The following is a 22,729-nucleotide window of genomic DNA, read 5'->3' as shown; positions in this document are numbered from 1 at the left end:
CACTTGGTTGGGTGAGTGACAAGTAGATTTTCTGTATAAATCTTTCTTACAGACGGTGCACAGGCTCTGTACACCGTCTCCACGGAATCTTGTAGGCAACCGCCTGAAGTCGACCCGTCCACAGGCCGACGGGAATACTTCATAGCAGCAGAGGAAGTTAACTGGGACTATGCACCTTTCACTAGGACACACAGCGATGGTACTAGCTTCACCGATGAAACAAGGTATCTGAAGCAAACTCTAGAGGGTGCATTACACATTAGATAGAACAAGTTTGTCAGTGGCGGATCAAGGGGGGTACAGGTGCCCCCCCCCCCCCCAGACGGTGACCCAAATTTTCTCAAAAAGGCAATTTTTCACTTGAAAGAGCCCCCCCCCCCCCCCCCACCGGCAGTAACCCCTCTCTCGATCTGCACAGTTTGATGAACTAGTGGTTCATTTGTGACCTACATGTACTAAGTGTAAAGTCAAACTTGGGTTAAACCAGTGTTGTAGTGAAGGCCATTGCAAGTCACAATCACAGGTCACGTCACAAGTCATTTGAGTCATTATCTAGACAAGTTACAGGGGATGAACAATGACAAACGTTGACAATTTTGTTTTACCTAGCGCTTCCTACCCCTTCTTCACCAAGGACGACAATCGAATCGGTGGGATGTACAAGAAAGCCAAGTTTGTGGGCTATACTGATGCCACGTTCAGTAGTCCTTCCCCCTTCAATGACAGCATGGGCATTCTGGGACCAGTTATCAGAGGTGAGGTTGGAGACGAGATCAGGGTGACGTTGAGGAACAACTTGAATAGTCACAACATCAGTCTGCAGCCCCATGGCGTCAGATACAACAAAGCTAACGAGGGACAGGCATACAATGATGGCACATCAGGTAGGGCAATTATTCAAAAACAGCCTGATTTCAGTCTCCAAGGTTTTTAGTTACATTTCTCAACTTTGTATCCAAAATCCACTTTAGTTGAAAGCTATATAAAAGAAACCAGCAAAATAATCTCGAGTTCAATGAATTATAAGAATGCACATTGCTGCTGCAAATCGTCCAAACCCACAATGTACATTCACTTTTGACTCGCACTCGGTCTCAGCACTCGGGCCTCACACTAAATATCTGTAGAATAAAAAAACTACTCACAGTGGTGGCAACTCTTTCCCAGCGGCGGATCACTTTGATGAGATGGTCATCCCTGGTTCTTCCTACACGTACTCCTGGTCCATACCTGAATCCGTCGGTCCTACCAGCCTGGATCCAGACTGCATTACTTGGATCTACACGTCGGCTGTAGACCCAGAAGCTGACGTCTTTGCTGGTTTGGTCGGCCCGTTATTGGTCTGTAAGAAGGGAAGCCTCAACAGCACCACAGGCAAACAGGTTAGTCCAGAGGATGACATGACGGTCTGACATCTGATATTTACTGATCATTTACCAAACACAGTTTGTACTGTTAGTGCATGTGGAAACTCAAAATAAATGTTAAATTTCACCCCTTGAAAAATGAGATCTTTTGATGGAAACATTTCGGTGTCAGGGAGATGCAAACTTTGATACTAAGCCAACATGACTTGATAGCACAATTTTCTTGGCATTGTTGCAGAGCTAATTAAATAGATTCATAAGTGAGTTTAGGGGAGTCTGTTTCCGCAGCATCAGCTGGCTCACCAACAGCACAGGATGCCTGTGGTAGTGTCATGCCAGGCCCTCCGGTGAGGTGAGATCTGCAGTAGCTGGTCGTAGCGGGCTTCGTTGAACACGGACACATGGTCTCTCCAGTCAACATGGTCTTTCCAGTCGACGTAGTCTCTACAGTCAACGCGGTCTCTCCAGTCGACGTGGTCTCTCTAGTCTACGTGGTCTCTCCAGTCAACGTGGTCTCTTGTTGACATGGTCTCTTCAATCAACGTGGTCTCTCCAATCAACATGGTCTCTCCAGTCAAAGTGGTCTCTCCAGTCGAAGTGGTCTCTCCAGTCAACTTGGTCTCTCCAGTCGACATGTTCTCTCCAGCTGACGTCTCTCCAGTTGACGTGGTCTCTCGAGTCCATGTGGTCTCTCGAGTCGATGTGGTCTCTCCAGTCGACGTGGTCTTGATCCAGTTGACATGGTGGTCTCTCCAGTTGACGTTGTCTCTCCAGTCGACATGGTCTTTCTGGGCGACGTGGTCTCTCCAGTAGACATGGTCTTTCCAGTCGACGTGGTCTCTCCAGTCGACGTGGTCTCTATCATCCAGTTGACATGACTGGAGAGACCATGTCAACTGGAGAGACCACGTCAGCTGGAGAGACCACGTTGACTGGAGAGACCACGTTGACTGGAGAGACCATGTCAACTGGAGAGACCACGTCAGCTGGAAAGACCATGTCGACTGGAGAGACCATGTCAACTGGAGAGACCACGTCGACTTGAGAGACTACATTGACCACCTCAAATTGAGAGACCATGTCGACTGGAGAGACCACGTCAACTGGAGTCAGAATGGTCTCTCCAGTCAAAGTGGTCTCTCCAGTCAGTGTGGTCTCTCCAGCTGACGTGGTCTCTCCAGTTTGACATGGTCTCTCCAGTCATGATCAACGTGGTCTCTCAAGTCGACGTGGTCTCTCCAGTAGACATAGTCTCCAGGCAACGTGGTCTCTCCAGTCGATGTTGTCTCTCCAATCGACGTGGTCTCCCCAGTCAAAGTGTTCTCTCCAGTAGAGTGGTCTCTCCAGTTGAAGTGGTCTCTCTAGTCGACGGGGCACTCCAGTCGACCTGGTTTCTCCAGTCGACGTGGTCTCTCCAGTTGACGTGGTCTCTCCAGCCAACGTGGTCTCTCCAGCTGACGACTGGTCTCTCCAGTTGACATGGTCTCTCCAGTCGACGTGGTCTTTCCAGCTGACGTGGTCTCTCCAGTTGACATGGTCTCTCCAGTCAACGTGGTCTCTCCAGCTGACGTGGTCTTTCCAGTTGACATGGTCTCTCCAGTCAACGTAGTCTCTCAAGTCGACGTGGTCTTTCCGGTCGACGTGGTCTCTCCAGCTGACGTGGTCTCTCCAGTTGACATGGTCTCTCCAGTCAACGTGGTCTCTCCAGCTGACGTGGTCTCTCCAGTTGACATGGTCTCTCCAGTCAACGTGGTCTCTCAAATCGACGTGGTCTCTCCAGTCGACGTGGTCTTTCCAGCTGACGTGGTCTCTCCAGTTGACATGGTCTCTCCAGTCAACGTGGTCTCTCAAGTCGACGTGGTATTTCCAGTTGACATGGTCTCTCCAGTTGACGTGGTCTCTCCAGTTGACATGGTCTCTCCAGTCGACGTGGTCTCTCAAGTCGACGTGGTATTTCCAGTTGACGTGGTCTCTCCAGTTGACGTGGTCTCTCCAGTTGACATGGTCTCTCCAGTCGACATGGTCTTTCCAGCTGACGTGGTCTCTCCAGTTGACATGGTCTCTCCAGTCAACGTGGTCTCTCCAGCTGACGTGGTCTCTCCAGTTGACATGGTCTCTCCAGTCAATGTAGTCTCTCAAGTCGACGTGGTCTCTCCAGTTGACGTGGTCTCTCCAGTCGACATGGTCTCTCAATTTGAGGTGGTCACTCCAATCGAAGTGTTCTGTCCAGTCAAAGTGGTCACTCCAGTCGACGTACATGGTCTCTCCAGTCAACGTGGTCTCTCCAGTCGATGTTGTCTCTCCAGTTGTCGTGGTCCCTCCAGTCGGCGTGGTCTCTCCAGTCAGCATGGTCTCTCCAGTCAAAGTGGTCTCTCCAGTCAGTGTGGTCTCTCCAGCTGACGTGGTCTCTCCAGTTTGACATGGTCTCTCCAGTCATGATCAACGTGGCCTCTCAAGTCGACGTGGTCTTTCCGGTCGACGTGGTCTCTCCAATTGACATGGTCTCTCCAGTTGACATGGTCTCTCCAGTCGACGTGGTCTTTCCAGTCGGCGTTGTCCCTCCAGTTGACGTGGTCTCTCCAGCTGACGCTGTCTCTCCAGCCGACTTGGTCTCTCGAGTTGACATGGTCTTTCTAGTCAACGTAGTCTCTCAAGTCAACGTGGTCTTTCTGGTCGACGTAGCCTCTCCAGTCAACGTGGTCTCTCCAGTCAACATGGTCTCTCCAGTCGACGTGGTCTTTCCAGTTGGTGTTGTCTCTCCAGTCGACATGGTCTCTGCAGTTGCGTGGTCTCTCCAATTGACGTGGCCCCTCTAGTCAACGTGGTTTCTCTAGTCGACATGGTCTCTCCGATTGACATGGTCTTTCCAGTCAAAGTGGTATCTCCAGTCAAAGTTGGTATCTCCAGTCAAAGTGGTCTCTCCACTTCTCCAGTCAAAGTGGTCTCTCCAGTTCACGTGGTCTCTCCAATCGAGGTGGTCTCTCCAGTCGACGTGGTCTGTCCAGTCAACGTGGTCTGTCCAGTCTCCAGGTACTGTGCTGTGGAAACCAATTCACTACTTTTAATGTAATCCTTTGGACATTTAATTTTGCAGACATCTACCTTTTTTCCATACAGCTTGGAGTCGACGAAGAGTTCTTTCTTCTTTTTACAACATTTGATGAAAATCTTAGCTGGCTTATTGATGAAAGTATTGATGAGTACTCGACCAATCCTGGGACAGTTGACAAGAATGATGAGGATTTTGTGACGTCCAATCAGATGGCTTGTAAGAAATTAACTTTGATCTTTATAACTTTAGTTTGGAATTTTGCTTTATGACGTAAATGCCATTATATTAATTCGGTTTGGTTGGCGCGCCGTTGGTAGCCAGAGACATACAAACTGCTTGTTACAGTATACATTCATAAACATTAAGTTAAAAACGTTATTGTTGGATTTGATACTACAATCTTTGTTTAATTTATTCAGCCATCAATGGTTACTCCTATGGCAATCTTCCTGGCCTGATGATGACCGTCGGTGATCGTGTCTCATGGCATCTGATGGCAGTGGGCAAGTTCAGTGATGAGCACACCGTGTCGTTCCAGAGTCAGACCCTTACACATAATTCGGGTCGCAAAGCATCGGTGTCGGTCTTCCCCGGTGTGTCAGAGACCGTGATCATGGATGCTGATATTCATGGTAGATATTGCTTCTAAGTATGGAATTAGTTGCTTTTCAGAAATAAATCAATGCCCTGATGACAGTTGAGCCAGTAACTCATCAGCTTGTTGTCTTTAACAGGGATATATAAAGATATTGACTCACTGTGTGCAAGGAGTGAATCAGATGGAATTAGTGATGACTTTGATCCGATAAGTTTGTTGTTACTAGAAGCTGCCATTTGAGTCAATAAAGTCGCTAATTGCTATATGCAATACCTACAACTCTGGACACTGTGTGAATGGTGACAGCCCGATTGTCCTAAGGTTTGTTTGTCTGAAGGGTTGTTTGTCCAAAGGTTGAAGGTCTGTTAGTCCCAAGGTTCGTTAGTCCGAAGGTTTGATAGTCTGAAGGTTCAATGGTCCGAAGGGCCCATTAGTCAAAAAATAGAATAACGTTAATTAACCTTGACAGACTGAATAGACAATATGGTTCGATATAGTCTGACTCGACAATAAGGTGCAATTGTCCAAATCGACAGCATGGAAAACTATTGTGAATTCGGACTATTGAACCTGGAGTGCTTTCAGAATAATGATCCTTCGGAAAATTGAACCTTGTGTTCGTTCAAACTATTGAACCTTCAGACAAATTAACCTTATTCTAAATTCGGACTACCGAAACTTCGGTTGAACCTTTGGATTATCGAACCTTCGGACTTAAACAACCTTCAGAATATCGCATCAAATGTTCGGATTTATGAACCATATTTCATTTTTGGACTAATGAATCCCCAGTTATGGGAACTTTTGTGTGTTTGGATTATCGAACCTTCGGATCAATAAACCTTAATTCGGAATATCGAACCAACGGACTATCCGATGGACCCTATACGAAAGGTAAATGATGTGTGAACACTCGTGTGTGTTCCAGTGTGTGTGGGACACAATGATCACTTCAATGGTTCGATTGGGTTTGTTGTGAAGTATGTGGAATTAATTGTTCATGTCAGTGTACACGAACCTGCAGTGTCTTTGTGTATAGGCACTTTGTTAAGATCGACTTGTCTCATGTGCATGTGGAGATGAAAATTGGTTGCAGTTTCTGCAACATCTTGAAAAAAAATTCCTTTTACCTGTTTACTATATTCTGTAGGCACTTTTGAAATTGAGTGCGAGACCAATTCTCACTTCCTGAATGGCATGGAGGGATATTTTACCGTCACGCCTGTGGAGAACACAACAGAACCAGGAGATGGCCCAGGGGCAGACCGGACTTACTACATTGGTATTGTGGAACGGTATTGGGACTATGTACCAGTCAAATGGGACGCGCAACGAAGTGAAAATTTGACTGATCCAGACAGGTAGGTTTGAGATGTCATCTTGAACAAAATGAGCTAACAAGTGCAAAGTACTGAATAAAGCTTGTGAACATAATGTGGCGAACAAAGAAATTGACTGGTATAGGATTTTAGCATGCGACTTTTAGAACACATATGTTGGTGATTTCCACACTCGTCAGTGTCTTTGTCAAGGGTATTGCCAGGGAAGACTGCTAAGGCTAATATAAAGTCTGATTACAGGTGCTTCAAGGTAGAGTTGGCCATTTCCAGCTATGGGCTCCGTGCGCCAACAAAAGAGGGCGCTTTTTACCACTTTTTAGAGCATGCCTGGACAGGACACACCGCGCTAACGTACTGGTACATGGTTGTGTGAAGTATGCACCACTTATTGCCGAAGCTAAACCGTAGGTCTTCGCGTGAGAGTCAGGCGTCGTTGGCCGGCGAATGCGTTACAATTTCTCTTTCAATGGTCTTCCAGACTAGTCCCAGCCCCCCCCCCCCATAACTATGGATAAAATTCAAAGTCTGCATTACATGGACCGAGAACCAGTCTAGCAGTGTTTTTGAAACGACTGGCTTTGGCTTCGTCTTCGGCTTCGTCTTTGGAATATTTTTGTTTAGTTTGAATCTCAGTGATTCAGAAGTCGGAGGCAAAGCCAAAGACGAAGCAAAGGTTTTGAAAAACCCCTAGGTCTCCCCAACTCTCCTTTTCTGGCCGTTGAAGGGGTACTTATCCGGCGACCAGAATTAGAAGCTTTTACTGTGGTGGTGTCACGCTCAAGCGCTCTTAAAGACGAGGTGAACGCGCATTTTCCCGTTTGTGATGAAACACCGCAGTCTTGGTATAAATACTATATAATGTTGATTTGATTGCTGCGTTTTGTTTTTGGCTGTTGCCATAAAAGGCTGTGTTTTTGTTCTGATTTTTTTCCCCGTGTCTTTTGCTTTTATTTTTGAAGTACTGGCTATGTGTTTGTTCACCAAGGAGACCATTCTATCGGTTCACGATACAAAAAAGCCCTGTACAGAGAGTTCACAGATGAGACTTTCAGCACAGAGAAGGAACGTACTGGCCCCGATGCTCACCTGGGAGTCCAGGGTCCCTTGTTGCGTATGGAGGTGGGCGAGAATGTAGCCGTCGTGCTCAAGAATATGGCAAGTCGGCGGTATGCTCTAGAGCCACATGGTGTGCTGGTACATGAAGTTGACAACTCTGTTGATAATGATGGTAAGGAATATCAACAACACACTCCAGTTAAATTGCTTGTAGTTCAAATCACATATGCTTCCAATTCCCCTTAAAATGGCACCTTTTTGCTAAACACATTTGCTGGAATTTTGATTATTTAGGTTGACAAATGTGAAATTTTTACTTTTTTTACCCCGCTGTAAGAGTAAGTTTTTGTCATTGTATGTCCAGAAAGATAGTTTTATTAGGCTGTTTTCCTGTTTAAAAAATTGTAATTTCAGCGAAGTGACTGTCATTATGTTATCTGTGTTTGAAGATGAAGAAGGTCTAGGAGCGGGTAGTACCAAAATCTATCGTTGGAGAGTCCCTGAACGTGCTGGACCGACGGCCACAGATCCAAACTGTGTGGTGTATGCTTACTACTCCAACATTGACAAAGAGCATGACAGCAACTCTGGGCTCGTTGGCCCGATGGTAGTCTGTCGGCCAGGCACTCTGGGAGAGGACGGTCGCCGGCGCGACGTGGACCGGGAGTTTTCCCTGCTCTTCACCGTCTCGGATGAGAACAAGAGCTGGTACTTGGACGAGAATATTGCAGAATTCTGTGGGAAGCCTGAGGAAGTGGATAGAGAAGACGAGGATTTTGAGGAAAGCAACCTGATGCATGGTAAGAATATGACTGTGTCGAGAGGTCAGGGCAAATGAAAAGTATATGTTGTGACCTTCCAGGGTCCAATCTCATAGAGCTGCCCAGCACAAAAGTTTGCTTAACATAGAAAATATATGCTTAGCAAAAAAAAGTTTGGTAGCCAAAAAGTTCAGTGATGTAAATGTCTTGTAACGGTTTTACTAAAGACATATGCTTACTCAGCACTACATGTATTTTCCTCTTAACAGTTCTGTGACGGCAAGTCTAGGGTTTCATCTAGGGGCATGTTTTTGGGATTACCGGTTCCATAGTAATACCAGAGTTCAAATAACTTCACTCGAATGCAGAGTGGTTGGACTATTTACATCCTGAATTATAAGTCGACTAATGGTCCTTGATTGGACATGCTCCATGACTGATAATTGAAAGTCATCGCATGGGAATTAAATTTGTTCGAAGTTAGGAAGTAAATTGAGATCAAGACGTATTTGTTCCCCCTCGGTACAACAAATGATCATACCCTTGCTATTTCGAGTTCATTAGGTTTGATAAACAGTTTAAAACAAATTTACATGGCATATTGCAAAAGCACATTCATTCATTCCCGACAAAGGATAATTGAGTACACTTGAAATACAGGTTACTGATTTGAAATCTGCTAAACATGTTTTATCGCTATTTAGGTGTTCATCCCAAGACACATTTAAGATGCACCACTAGACAATCCACTAGTTGTGACCTGTGTTCCTGAATTTGAATTGCTGCTCTTTGGTGAAGCACACCTAAAAGTAACTTTGTAAATGACATTTTGCTTATTTCTCAGCATTTAGATGAGTCATGACCAATGAGATTTTGAACAAACCAAAAAAATCCATCCTTTAGAAGTAGCAGATAAAATCAGCTTCAAATTTTGAACTAAGTGGATTTGCTTTTCTAAACTTTTTTAAAATCTTTCAACCCTCAATTTAGGAATCAACGGTTTCCTGTACCACAACCTCCATCACCTTGACATGTCCAAAGATGACACAGTGGAATGGTACCTGCTGGGCATTGGGGATGAGGTTGATGTCCACTCTGTCCACTTCCATGGTCAAACCGTCACTTACAGGACTGCTCTTGTTCACAGGATTGACGTCTTTGAACTCTTTGCTGGTAAGATGCTTGGGATGTTTTCCAATTTTCCAAGCTATGGAAAAACATACCATTACAGAACTGAGCCCAATCTAATGCATTTTCTCGAAACCCCAGTTTCTGAGGTTCAAGCCTCATTGGCGGATCCAGCGGGGGGCGCAGGGGGCGCACGCCCCCCCCCCCCCGGCAAATATTGTAAAATGTATACTATCGGTGAAAAACGGACGGTGATCCGACTGGCCACACGTTCAAAAGGCGTGGCAATTTTCACAAACCTCCTAAGAATTGATGCGCGGTTATGATGACCGCATGGTACGGGGATAAAACCAAGGTAAAACCCACTCCATGGGCTCCATGGGCGCGTGCACGTTCCAAGATCGCGCAAGGCATGATGGGAAACAACATGGCGCAGCACGATCGTACCCATGGGGATCGAGGTTGGGTAAAACCATAGAGCTATATTAAATTTAGATATAGCTATATGGGTAAAACAAACTGTAGAGGAGTCTCATTTCGCGTATTTTTTAGCGCGTCATACGTCCATGAGACTCGCGGACAACTGCCGCGTACAATGCGTATGAAGTCGAACCGTTTTCACGCTCCGGGCTTGGTGACTAAACAAAATCAAACAATGGCCACTTCAGATTCTATTAAAATATTTTTCTGATACGTTTCATGCCAGTTTGACACACTCCCCAAATATGCACCCAGGCTGTAATGAAATATTTAAATTCATGTCAGTTATGTGATCGAGCTTGGAACAATTACAAATTATGTGCATGTTCTCAACTTTAGGCTTTGAATACAGAAGAAATTCATAGGAGCAAGAGTACATAGGCCTATATGCATTTGAAACAAATGAAACAAAATATCCCCTCATAATTTAAAAAACTTCTGCTAACAAAGAATCATTGGAAAGTGGCCAGGAAACGCCTCAGACTGCACCACAGAGCATCTACGATCCAAAATTTCCAGGACCCCACGCCGTAAGGGCTTCGCACTCCGCGCTCGCATTAGTCCTCCGGCCAAATTTCCCCTATTATTTCACCCTAGCAGTGCCCAACCTTTTTTGTACCTTCAGCAGCGAATGGCTGAGGCTCGGATAACAAGTGGCCTGAATCCCATTCCAAAATAAAAAGTTGTGATAAAATACGAACATGGAACATGGTTCTCAACTTTGAGTACATAACAAACTTTATAAAGAACAAAAAAATAACAAATTTAAATTGAATTTTCGATGTTTCTAAACGGTGGAAAGTGGCAAGGAATCGCCTTCAATTGCACCACAGAGCATCTATAATCCAAATTTTTCCAGGGCCCTTAAGCGGGCCCCCGACCCCACGCCGTAAGGGCTTCGTGCTCCGCGCTCCCAGGTCCTGGACCCTTCATTACAATTCTAGCCCCCCCCCCCCCCCCGGCAAATGGCAGTCTGGATCCCCCCCGAGCCTAATGAAGCATGTAGTGTCTGCAGCGGATTACCTGATGTTTTAGCATGTTTAGACCGATAGGGGTCGTTCAGACACCATTTTAAATTCCCTTAAAACACCGGTTGAACTCGATTCAGTGTAACTTTCTTGCTAAAACAATGTCTGAAGGCTTTTTTATTTTGACCGAATCGAGTTCAAATCGAGATAAAACGGCAACTTAAACCCCCTCGGAGGGAGGGTTTAGCGGATAACCTGAACAAGTTTATCTCCTAGTACGATGTCTGAACGGTTTTAGCTAAAACGCTGCCCGTTTTAGCCAGCACAGTGACCTGGAGTTACGTAACGCCTTCTCCGTGGCGCGCTTTTGTATTAACAAACAACGTACCATGGGCAAAAAGCACCCATGAATTTCCTAATGCTCCTACCGTTAGCCATTCATGAAAACAAATCCAACTTCCAAGTCCAATTTCCGCAAGTTTTCTGACCAAATGGTCCGAGTTTCACATCGTGCTCACTCGCACACACGATGCATGCGCGATGACAAAACACGTAGATGCCAACGCAACAGCCGCTATTAAACTGGAGCGTAATTATCATAATACTTTAATATATTCAACTGCCAGGAAAACCTTGGCGTTGATTGGTCAATGATGCAACGTTGATATCACGTGTATCTTCACGTTTTTGAACAACTTTTTTGAACCTTTTTTTACGTCTTTTTGCACCAAGAAAGGCACAGAAAATAGCCCCCAAAATGTAATCACAAAATGGTGTAGGCCTAAGGCCGATGTACGATACTTCCAAAAAAACTCGGGAAATCGCTGCGGTGGACTAGTGACTGTCGTCATGTTTACCGTGTGCCACGCTACATGACCAGCCAAGGCTGCGATGTCAAACACGGCATGGCAACACACATCACACGGTGAGGGGCTCAGACCACGTGTAGCGAACTCAGTAAAAATGGAAGAGTTAAGGCTCTTTTTAGCGCGCGGTTTTTACGGAGGCGGATGTTCTACGTGACCTTAGAAATTGAGATAAACTGCTTCGAGTTGAACTTGCTATACTTAAAACGATGTCTGGACGTTCGGTAGTTTTATTTTTACGACGGGCCTCCCATGGTGAGCGACCGTTTTAACTTTTACTGATTTAGCTATCACTGTGTCTGAACATGGTCATAAAGAGCCTACTTGTGGTCAGCTGTAACTGATCTACTAGCTAAGAGAAATGACTTGCAGGTCATGGTCAGTATAGGTGTTATCGGATGCCAGTGTGTGACCATCCATATGATGCTATTATGTAATCACTTCTGCACAACATGTAGGATAGCATGTACATTCTGTATGTACAATGCAGCTGTGTGATTCAGGTGGCTGAAGCATAGAGCAAGGAACAATTTTACTTGGAGCATTCTTGGATGCTTGGAGCATGGAGAGCATGGATATAGCGATCATGGTTAGCATTGGTTAGGAAAATATAATCGAGATCGAGACGACTTTGACGGGAAATTATATGAACTTTGGGATTATTTTTCGCGTGCTTGTCTGAACACTTTAACTGGCCAACCGAATGCTATTAATGGGTGAGTAAAAAAAAAGTGGAGGCAAACCCCAAAAATTAAATTTCATATTCATTTAGGCCTTTAAAGGACTTTGTTTCGGGATATGTTTAACTGCTAAATTGGGGGATAGTCAAAATGAGCTTTATATTGTCAACAGAAATGTGCACCCTTATTGGGAGGGCGAATCAATATAGGCCCCCTAACTTTAAAAATCCGCCCCCAATTTTTGGAGGGCGAATCAAAGTATACTCCTAAGTTAAATTGTCATCAGAAATCCGCCACCTTAACTTGGACGGTGAATTTACCTCTAAGTTGTCCACAGAAATCCGCACCTTATTGAGAGGGTGAACCAAAGAGTGCTCTAAACTGACAACAGAAATCGACCCTAATATTGAGAGGGCTAATCAAAGTAAGCTCTCAACGTTAAATTGAAATCCGTCCCTTTGTTGAAAGGGTGAATCAAAGGAATTAAGCTGGGATTAATCAAAGCATTGGGCTATGATCAAAGTATGCTCTAATTTACTTTTCTCTTGGTTGGTTGATTGAACATTCATACAATTTCTTTTCCGCAGTACAAAACAATAGTCTTCACAACAACAAAAACAATTAAAAAGCAATGTAATGTCAACCTAATAGTACTCAAACATATAATTATACAAATTGCATCTATGACTTAGAGAAGTTTATACCCAATATGAGATTTATGTGTTTATTAGTCATAGTCATTAGGTTTTTATCACATCGATTCGGTTTTTTTTAAACGTCAATAGTTATTTCATCTTGCAGTCGCACACATTTGTGGATTTAACTTTTCGTTAAGTACCGGTACACACGATGAAGCTGTTTTTGAATAACAAATAGTTAATGTATTTAAGCTCAATTTTGTGGAACATTTAATAATATGAAGGAAGGTGTTTTTCTCCCACTAATTTTCTGTTACTTTGAGATGCTTCTGAAAATATGTAACAAAATGGCACTTGGGCCACTAAGCCGAATTCCATAAAAAAAACTCTAGCCAATCGGTTTTTACTGACCATGTTATTTTCCATAATCACCCGTATGGGCATAGCCTAATGCTTCTTCTGGAAGCATGGATTAATTTCTGAATAATAACAATCAAGTTTCAAGCCCCCGGGAACGGGGGTGCTGTGGATACTGCAGCACCCCCAACTTTTTTGATTGGGGTGCTGGAATATGCTTCAGCACCCCCTACTCCAGCCAGCAGTGTTCTACGACGATGAAATTGCGCCGCTGCGCTATACATTATGCTTGCTTTACAAATATCTCCTTCGTTTTGTTCGTTTCTAGTTTTGCCGCGGCTAAGCGCGGCGCTTCGAAAGTCTAGCACAAACACTCTAAAATATCAAGAGGAGGTATTTTCTAAATCTTCAGGCAGTGCAGATATTTCTCTCAAGGTATCCAAAATCATGACATTTCCGCCATGATGGAAACTTTGACCCGAAAGCAATAACCTCAGCCATGACAATGGTGGCAAAGTTGATTAAGCTCGCCAGGATTTTTTTCATTCAATCTTTCAATAGGGGCATACCTTTCCCATGAAGGTTTTGACGCAGCAAAAACGTAACCCGCGTAAGAAATCTGCATTTTCCACCTTGTAAATCTTTCTAAAATGACAAAAGCAGGTATTATTCGGATTCAGAGAAGTCTATTAAAGGTCAGTAAAGTCATTTTTAAATAATCAAATATTCCAGACAGTAATATAACCACAATGTATACAGGAATTCTTAACTACACAATCGCGTATATTTCCTTGCTTTTAATGCTTCAAGTATAATTCTTTTTCAGTCATTTTGCCCATAGCATTTGTACACGTTTTCTGTTACCGGCACTTTGGCCAGTAAAATCATTCCGATTGCCTTTATAATTGGCACACACTTAGACCAGCATCTGAAGTTGTGCGCCCAACATTGACGTCATCATGACATCATCATGAGTCACGTGACGTCACATTATATGCGATTTTTCTGTTGTGACCACTTTCTAGCAGAATTCGGCTAGATCTGACAGATTGGGCTATATATCTCCAGAACTGCAGGTCTGATTGGGTTGAAAGTTGGTATGTACCTATACCAGGATGTGTTATAGATGAAAATTAAAGTGACGACATGATGACGTCATCACATGACATATGACGTCATCGTAAAAATACATATTTTGAAGGCCGGTATTACAAGAACTGCAGGTCCGATTGGGTTCAAAGTTGGAATACACTTAGACTGGGATATCCTATAAATAAAAAAAATGATGTCATGATGACGTCATCACGTGACATATGACGTTAAAGTCAATAAACATATTTTGAAGGCATATATCTCCTGAACTACATGACTGATTGGGCTAAAAGTCTATATGTACCTAGACTGGGATACGTTATAGATGAACATTGTAGTGGCGTCATGATGACGTCATCATGTGACATATGACGTCAAAGTAAAGTTGCATATTTTGGAGGCTAAATACTTATTATTGGAAAAATGGTTTCGCAAAATTGTGTACAGTTTCTGTTGATATGACCACATGCGACATGCTACAAGTTCCATTCGGTTGACAAACATAGTTTCTACCTATACCTCAATATGATATCGATCACAATATCAGTCATGTCATGATGACGTCATCAGATAAGAATTAATAGACATTCAATCCAATCTGCATTTTTACGCATATGTCTTTGAACCATTTGTCCTCATGATTTTGCAACTTTCGAATTCACATCTATTATCTTCAGGTAGTCTATATAACATGACATAAAAAACACAATAGCGAACCAGCCATAATTATGTTTGTCAACAAACATACATCTAGTCTTTTTGGCTTTTCCGCATAGTTGCGGAAAAGCCTTTCTTTTTGTGCTGGTTTTTCTTTCTTCTTCTTTTTGTCGCCTAAACCCCATAATTTTTGTATACGTCTTTTCTTAACGCCACTTTTTGCATGAATCTTTGTCATACATCATTCAAAGTCAGCATGGGCATAGTCCTTATAGCATAGTTGTGTCCCAAAGAGTGACATCATCATGACGTCATTATGGGTCACGTTCAGGGCTCGATTTACCTGGGTGCACGCATGCACCAGTGCATGTAGATTTTTGCTTGTGCACGTACCTATTTTACTGAGCATGCACGACGTGCATGTAACTTTTTTAGCCACCAAAATACTCATTTCATGCATATATTTACCAGTGAGTGAGAATAAGAATAAAGTTTGTTGAATACTTGACCAGATAGTGTACAAACGTGTTATTTATTTTATAAATCCATAAATTATTCCTCGCACCATGCTCGCACTGTCGCAGCAGATTCACAGTACGAGGTAAAATTCGGCAGGATCTCGACGTCCTGCAACCTCCTCCGATCATGCATGTGATTTACCACGTCAGTCATACATGCTGCGGATAATTTGGTATCGCACTGACGCTCCGGCCGGGCATTCCTTATGTCCGCATCATAAGTCCAAATTATTAGCTGCGTTTATCACGTGGTCTCGTTATTGACCAATCTGACGCCGCCTATCATATGCGCCACATGAAGCAGACGGGTAGCTCGGAGGGCTCCGATAATTTTGCACGCAAATGACCCTGGGTACTTGTACAGGGTCATTTGTCAGGATCACTTGTCAGGTTAAAATCTAATTTCTACACGTTCGTATGGGTCTTCATCGACGGCACATTTCGTCGAAATGACACATCCTGAACACGCGGGAAGGCAAATTTAGATTTCTAGGCGAGTACTGAACATATGTACGAAATTATGTATGGCGGAACGATTTCGCCATGTTCGAAATGCCACAACAGCGTGGCGTTGTATACAACGCCACGTTCACGGGTCTAGGCTTGGCAATGATAGAGTAAAAAAGGCTATGTACTGTACTGTCCATCGAAAGTTCGATAAATCAAAGAGAAAGAATGCCTTCAGAGAAGCAGACGGGTGTAAATCAATTATGGTGCATGTGGGTTTTTCTTGGTGCATGTAGGTTTTTTGGTCTACATGCACCAGTGCATGCCCCTTTTTTTTGTAAATCGAGCCCTGGTCACGTTAAAGATTAATAGATTTAATCTTTGAAAATCAGTGTAAAATCAGCCGTGATCGAGAGACCCGAACTTGACGTTTGCGGGAATTGATAGAATAATCCAGGATCTTCATTTTATCTTGTGTGAGCAAAATCACGTGACCCTTCCTTCTGGTCCTAACTGGAAGTAATTCGAAGTGCCTTATACTTTGAAATTGGAAAAAGATGTGATCTTGCTTGCGACGATGTTAGCCTGTGGCTAGGTTGTTCTTTACAAAAAAAATTCCGGTGACGTCATAACATGTTAGAGCGCCCTCTAGCAGCAGTATTGTATTCTGTGCAAAATATATGGGAGGCCAGAAAGGCCACATAAAAAAGCTTATCCTCGATCGTAACCCCATCTAAAAACACGTTAAAATTGTGCAGCAGCAGGATTCCAGTCGAACCAGTGAGTTTGGTGGTTTGAGACATCATCTTACATTGAAAAAAAACCTTTTTAATTTTGCCGACGCGCATGGCTATGGCGACGCGCGCGCATACCAGAAACCAGAGCCTTTTTTGGCCTAATAATCGTTTACTTCGTTTCGTATGAATAAAAAGGAGTAAATGCTTCAGATTTCAAATGTGCACTTGTCATTTACAAGGCTGGGTTGGGGCAACCTTGATATTATAAAGCAAAATAATTCTGCGCAAAAATTACTGCATTTATTAAAGTTCATAAAGTACAAATGATACCATGTTTGTATGAATAAAACATGGCATTTGCTTTTACTACCACTTTTGAAGCATTTACTCGCATCTGTATGAATGAAAATTAAGCATACACTTTTACTAAAAACCATTTGCTAAAATCTGAAAATAATTACTTTTTACCTTTAAGCTTTTGCTACACTATAAGCGTTTACTTCGTTTCTTATGAATAAAAAGGAGTAAATGCTTCAGATTTCAAATATTTACTTGTCATATTTCAAGGTTGGGTTGGGGCTACCTTGAAAATATATAAGCACATAATTCTGCGCAAAAATTACTGCATTTATTAATGTTAATTGCGAAAAAGTACAAATAATACCGTACGGTAGTTTGTATAAATAAAAACTCCCATCTGTATGAATACAAATTAATGAAAGGCTTTTACTGAAAACTGATTTATAGGTTTGCAGAAAATGAAACTATCGTAACCGAAACGGAAAGTGCATATTTTGAAGGCCTATCTACAGAACTACAGGTCTGATTGGGTTGAAACTTGGTATGTACCTAAACCGGGATGTGTTATATATGAAAATTTAAGTGACGTCACGATGACGTAATCAGGTGACATGTGACGGCATATTAAATGTGCATATTTTGAAGGCCAATATCTACAGAACTACAGGTCCGATTTGGGTTGAAACTTGGTACGTACCAAGACCGGGATGTTTTATAGATGAAAATCGAAGTGACGTCACGATGACATCATCACTTGACATGTGACGTCATATTGAATGAGCATATTTTGAAGGCCTACATCTACATAACTACAGGTCAGATTGGGTTGAAACTTGGTACGTACCAAGACCGGGATGTTTTATAGATGAAAATTGAAGTGACGTCACGATGACATCATCACGTGACATGTGACGTCATATTGAATGAGCATATTTTGAAGGCCTACATCTACATAACTACAGGTCTGATTGGGTTGAAACTTGGTACGTACCTAGACCGGGATGTGTTATAGATGAAAATTGAAGTGACGTCACGATGAGATCATGACGTCATCATGTGATGTCATATTAAATGTGCATATTTTGAATGCCAATATCTACAGAACTGTATTGGTCCTGATCACTCTACCGCACATGTTGTCCTATCAGCCTTACATGACATAAAAATACAATAACAAATTATTTTCTATTTTGACGTGACGTCATCATGACGTCATCACGTGACATGGGACGTCATAATTCAAAGCCCTACGAGAATGTAATCACATATTTATATGCCACCATTTAATATATACTACACATCCTTCCTGGATGGAACTTATACTTGAAACTATGTCACATATATGTCACAAGAAATGTTACCGAAACAGCCCTGTGTTTGTCCACAAACATAAGTCTAGCTTATTTTAATGTTTTTTATCAATTTTGTTTTATCAATTTGTTTTAAGGAAATTGTAAACCTAACGTGACAATGATACATCAAATCCCAGTCGTCAGTTGTGTACGAAGTAAATAACGCAGAGCTAGCATGCTGTTAAACCTTCAAGTTAAGATAAACATCTTAATAATTGCCTCACACGGGCATAATGCTGACCACGGGGGTGTAAAGGGTCTGTGTGCGGCGTATTGTGTGTTGCGTAACTAATAATAACCACTCCTGAAGTGGCAATAATGTCGGTTAGTCCTGGGCTCCGCCCAGTGTAACGGATACCTACTTTATCTCAGATAAGAGCACAGAGGCGCTTAGATTGGGCTCGGTTCTGTAATGAGATCCTTGTCCTTTGATTGGTAGAACTCACATTCATTATTGCTCCCATTCACACCGGGGCTCAAAAAGTCCCATTTGCCCATGGTGAATGGGATTTACTATTCAACAGTTATGATCATTTGTGAGCAAATGCATGCTGGTGTGCGCGTTGAGCATTGTGCATATTGTTCCCACAAGCCATTAGCTACAGAGGTTGGTTCAAACATCATGACTGGTTTGGAAGAGAGAAATACATTTCCCACCAATTTTGTATTGAAAATTCATTTTGACTGTAAATCAAACGATCAAGGATCTATATGTCAGTTATCTATTATACAAATATTGAGTGGCTCAGCGTGGATTGGGAGGAATATTATCGCAAGGTAAAATCTGGACTTTTCCATTTCACAAGGCGAAGCCAAGTGAACTGGAAAAGTCCAGATTTTACGGAGTGATAATATTCCTCCCATTTCACAATTTAAAGCCACTCAATATTTGTTTTATATAACTGACATATAGATCCTTGTCATTTGATATGATTGAATTTTTATTTCAATACAAAATTGGTTGAAAATGTATTTCGCTCTTCCAAACCACCCCTTCACAAAAATGTTTGAACCCAACTCTGTAGGGCTGGCTTTTTGGAACAATACACGCTACGCGCAACGCTGACCACGCACACCAGCATACATTTGCACAAATACCGCGTCATGGAACAAGAATGATCCTAACTGTTGAATAGTAAATCCCATTCCCCATGGGCAAATGGGACTTTTTGAGCCCCGGTGTGCATGAGAGCAATAACGAATGTCATGTGATGTGAGCTCCACCAATCAAATGACAAGAATCTGTATGTAGGTTATATAATAAAAAATATTGAGTGGCTTTAAATTGTGAAATGGGAGGAATATTATCACTCAGTAAAATCTGGACTTTAGAAAAGTCCAGATTTTACATTGCGATAATATTCCTCCCATTCCACTCCAAGTTGCTCCACATTTGTATAATATATATGATTGTCCTCACTGCAGGTGTGTATGGCTCAGTACAGATGTATGCAGACAATCCTGGCAATTGGCTCATGCATTGTCATGTAAATGATCACATACTTGGAGGCATGGAGGCATCCTATACTGTGCTGGGAGGTACGTTTTTCATGAAAAACATAAAATTGAGATTGATTTTTTTTAAGTAGAAACAGTTGTTGCTATTTTCACTTGCAGACTGACTCGACAAAAGCAGGGCTAATTAGTCAGCATTTTAAATCCACATTAACATTGAAAACAGGGTGTTTATGCTTAACATGTACCCAAAAAAAACAGTGTATTCAAAAGATATCCAGACATTCCCTCTGGTTTAAACATTGGACAAGAGCAATGTAGACTTGGACTTCGAAGATATAAGACTCCAAAACAAGTCTGACATCAGCGAGTTTTACTGATTGCTGTCTGAAAACGTGAGAGAAATTCCCAAGATTACTCTGGAGGAATTTCAACCCACGTCCTCCTGCTTACAAGGGCAGACATCTTATCCACTCAACCACTGATGAGCTTGCAAAGCATGGTGGGTGGACTGGAATCTGATAAATTGCAATCAATGACTGTTTAGTGTAGACACCACAACAGCCAAGCAAAATCTGATAAAGCCATGCGTACTGCAATGAATGACTTGGGATTGAATTGTTTGATGTTCTTTCCTTTTTGTACAGACCCCACAACACCCAAGCCCCAGCCCCCACCAACCACCCCTGCCTCTGCATGCTGCATAGCTAGCACCGTCATGATTGTGGTTATAGGGGTGAGCATGGCTAGGAAATTTAACTAGGATATGAAGGGTACACCTGACATACCATAAACTACCTACAGGCAGTGAATATCACCACCGTGGAGCTCCCAATGTGCTTAGGTGTGCTTTAAATTTCTTTTCATTAGAATTTTTTGTCACTCTGTCTGCAACCAAAAAAAACAAGCTTGTGTTGCCAAGATGCTAAGAACCTGATTTTAATAGCAGATACTTTAATATGGCATAAGCACTTGTCTTAAAATCTATGATATAGTCAACTTATATCAGTACGGCTTGAAGTTTCAGGGAAATGTTGCCAGTCTCCAATTCTAGTAGCTCAGTCTACTAGCCACACAAGAATGATAAAATCTCTCACTACTGTTCAGGAATGAACTGCATGACGGCATCTTGTATTGCAATGAACAAAGAAAGTTGTAGATATTGACTTATGGCTACACAAGCTGTGTGTTATTTAAGTGAGGAATATATCTTGCCTTGCTTGTCATAGGCCTACAATCAACTGCAAAAGCACTCTAAACCATCAGACTTTGTTAAGATTGAGAAATTTCAACTGATGTTTTCATGTATGACCACCTGATGGACTCTGCGGACTGGAGTACATCACCACATCATGTACGCATACATGGACAAACCTTTGAATATTTACACCCCTGCTACCTTTTGTTTTAATGTACATTTCATTGTGGTGTGCAGAATCAGTCTTTGCGATTTTGGCAACTTTAGCCTGGCCACTTAGGTCTTCAAGATTTATATCACTACAAGGAATAAAATTACTCCTAACAATGGAATGTTTTTTTAGTGTATTGATAATATTGCATGTTGTAGAACTCTAAGTTATGTCCAGATATCGTGTGCAAATAGTACTGATATAGCATTTTACATATTTGAAAATGTTTAAAAAGAATACAGATACTTTTAGGTTAAGGGTACCCTTTTGGGGACAACAACTTTTCTAGCAATGACAGTCATGTTTCATTCAGGATACCTCCTTTTAAAATTTCGTCCGGTGGAAACTTGGCATTTTAAGGTTTTGTTTTAGTTTATTAGCTTCTACATTCCAAACTTACCGGTACTATTCAGAAAGGCTGAAGAAATATAACTACAAAATCTGTGTATGCATTGGATTTGATTACATTTTGTGCATATATACTTTTTTAAAGGAAGGTTCAGAACTCAGGTGTTTAAGTCTTTATCTCTTAATATTGCATGCAATAATACAATATTTTTAAGATTAAAATTTGTTTAATCTTTTTTAAATATTATAATTTTTAGATACACTTTGATTAACATCTTATCTTGTGTGCTGTTTTATTTACTTCATTTCAACTGTTGTAATACAAGAAAAAGACAATGGTAGGCTACGTAGAGAAAAAGTACTATTTAGAGTTTAGTATTAAATTTAATCTCTTAAAATATCAGATAACTTTGTTGATTCCGTTATGTATTGTCATACTTTCTATTCTTACTGACATCGCCCTCAACTTTGACCTTTCTCAATCATTCAGAATGAGGTGTAATTGTAAACCTTCCATTTGTATTAATTGGGTAGAAATTAAATTACCTTAAAACAGAAAATACTATTAAGTGTGGGTCTTAAGGTTTTCTTTTCAATAAAATCAGTCAAAAGTTGTTTTTTGGCCTAATGGAACATTAAGCATCTTTTCAGCAAGTTTATAAAGCAATTGTATTTTTGCCCAAATTGTATTTCAAAAAAATGAGAGGGTAAACTTTAAATTTATATAAGCCTACTATATATTTTTTTTCAGGGGGGGGGGCGATAGTTTTCTCCAAACAATGCAAAAACACTTTTTTAATGGAAGAAGAGCATTATTTAAGCTCTTAGGGGCCATTCAGAATTTTCAATGTTTTAAAATTTCGATCTTTTTTCCAAATTGTGGGTGGATGGGTCAAGCTAAATAACTGAAAATCGAAATTCACTTTCCATGGAAAAAAGATTTAAAAAAACAAAGAAAGATATATCTTTTGACTTGCCTGAACTACGTGCAAGCATTCCGATATCGCGATGCGTGTTTCTTTTCCAACTTCGTCCCCTATATGTACTGTCAGTGGCGTAGCCAGGAATTTTTCAGTGGGGGGGGGGGGGGGCTGGAACATTTCATGGGGGGGAGGGGGCGTCA

General features: G+C 41.9%; 1 protein-coding gene across 1 annotated transcript in view; it reads left to right on the top strand.

Moving 5' to 3' along the window:
* LOC119728747 (hephaestin-like protein) overlaps positions 1–22,245 on the top strand; it is a 38,864-nt gene extending 16,619 nt beyond the window's left edge. Inside the window, exons 7-17 of the mRNA XM_038201117.1 lie at positions 53–224; positions 610–884; positions 1,168–1,382; positions 4,485–4,635; positions 4,839–5,051; positions 6,168–6,378; positions 7,317–7,585; positions 7,863–8,213; positions 9,165–9,347; positions 19,820–19,933; positions 20,497–22,245. Coding sequence (XP_038057045.1) covers positions 53–224; positions 610–884; positions 1,168–1,382; positions 4,485–4,635; positions 4,839–5,051; positions 6,168–6,378; positions 7,317–7,585; positions 7,863–8,213; positions 9,165–9,347; positions 19,820–19,933; positions 20,497–20,612 — 2,270 coding nt within the window. The 3' untranslated portion in view covers positions 20,613–22,245. The remainder of the gene's footprint in view (positions 1–52; positions 225–609; positions 885–1,167; positions 1,383–4,484; positions 4,636–4,838; positions 5,052–6,167; positions 6,379–7,316; positions 7,586–7,862; positions 8,214–9,164; positions 9,348–19,819; positions 19,934–20,496) is intronic.
* Positions 22,246–22,729: the final 484 nt, after the last annotated feature.

This window comes from Patiria miniata, unplaced genomic scaffold, assembly GCF_015706575.1.
Source record: "Patiria miniata isolate m_02_andy unplaced genomic scaffold, ASM1570657v1 HiC_scaffold_20, whole genome shotgun sequence".
NCBI lineage: Eukaryota > Metazoa > Echinodermata > Asteroidea > Valvatida > Asterinidae > Patiria > Patiria miniata.
The sequence above is the reverse complement of the archived record's forward strand: the minus strand, read 5'-3'. Positions and strand labels throughout refer to the sequence as shown.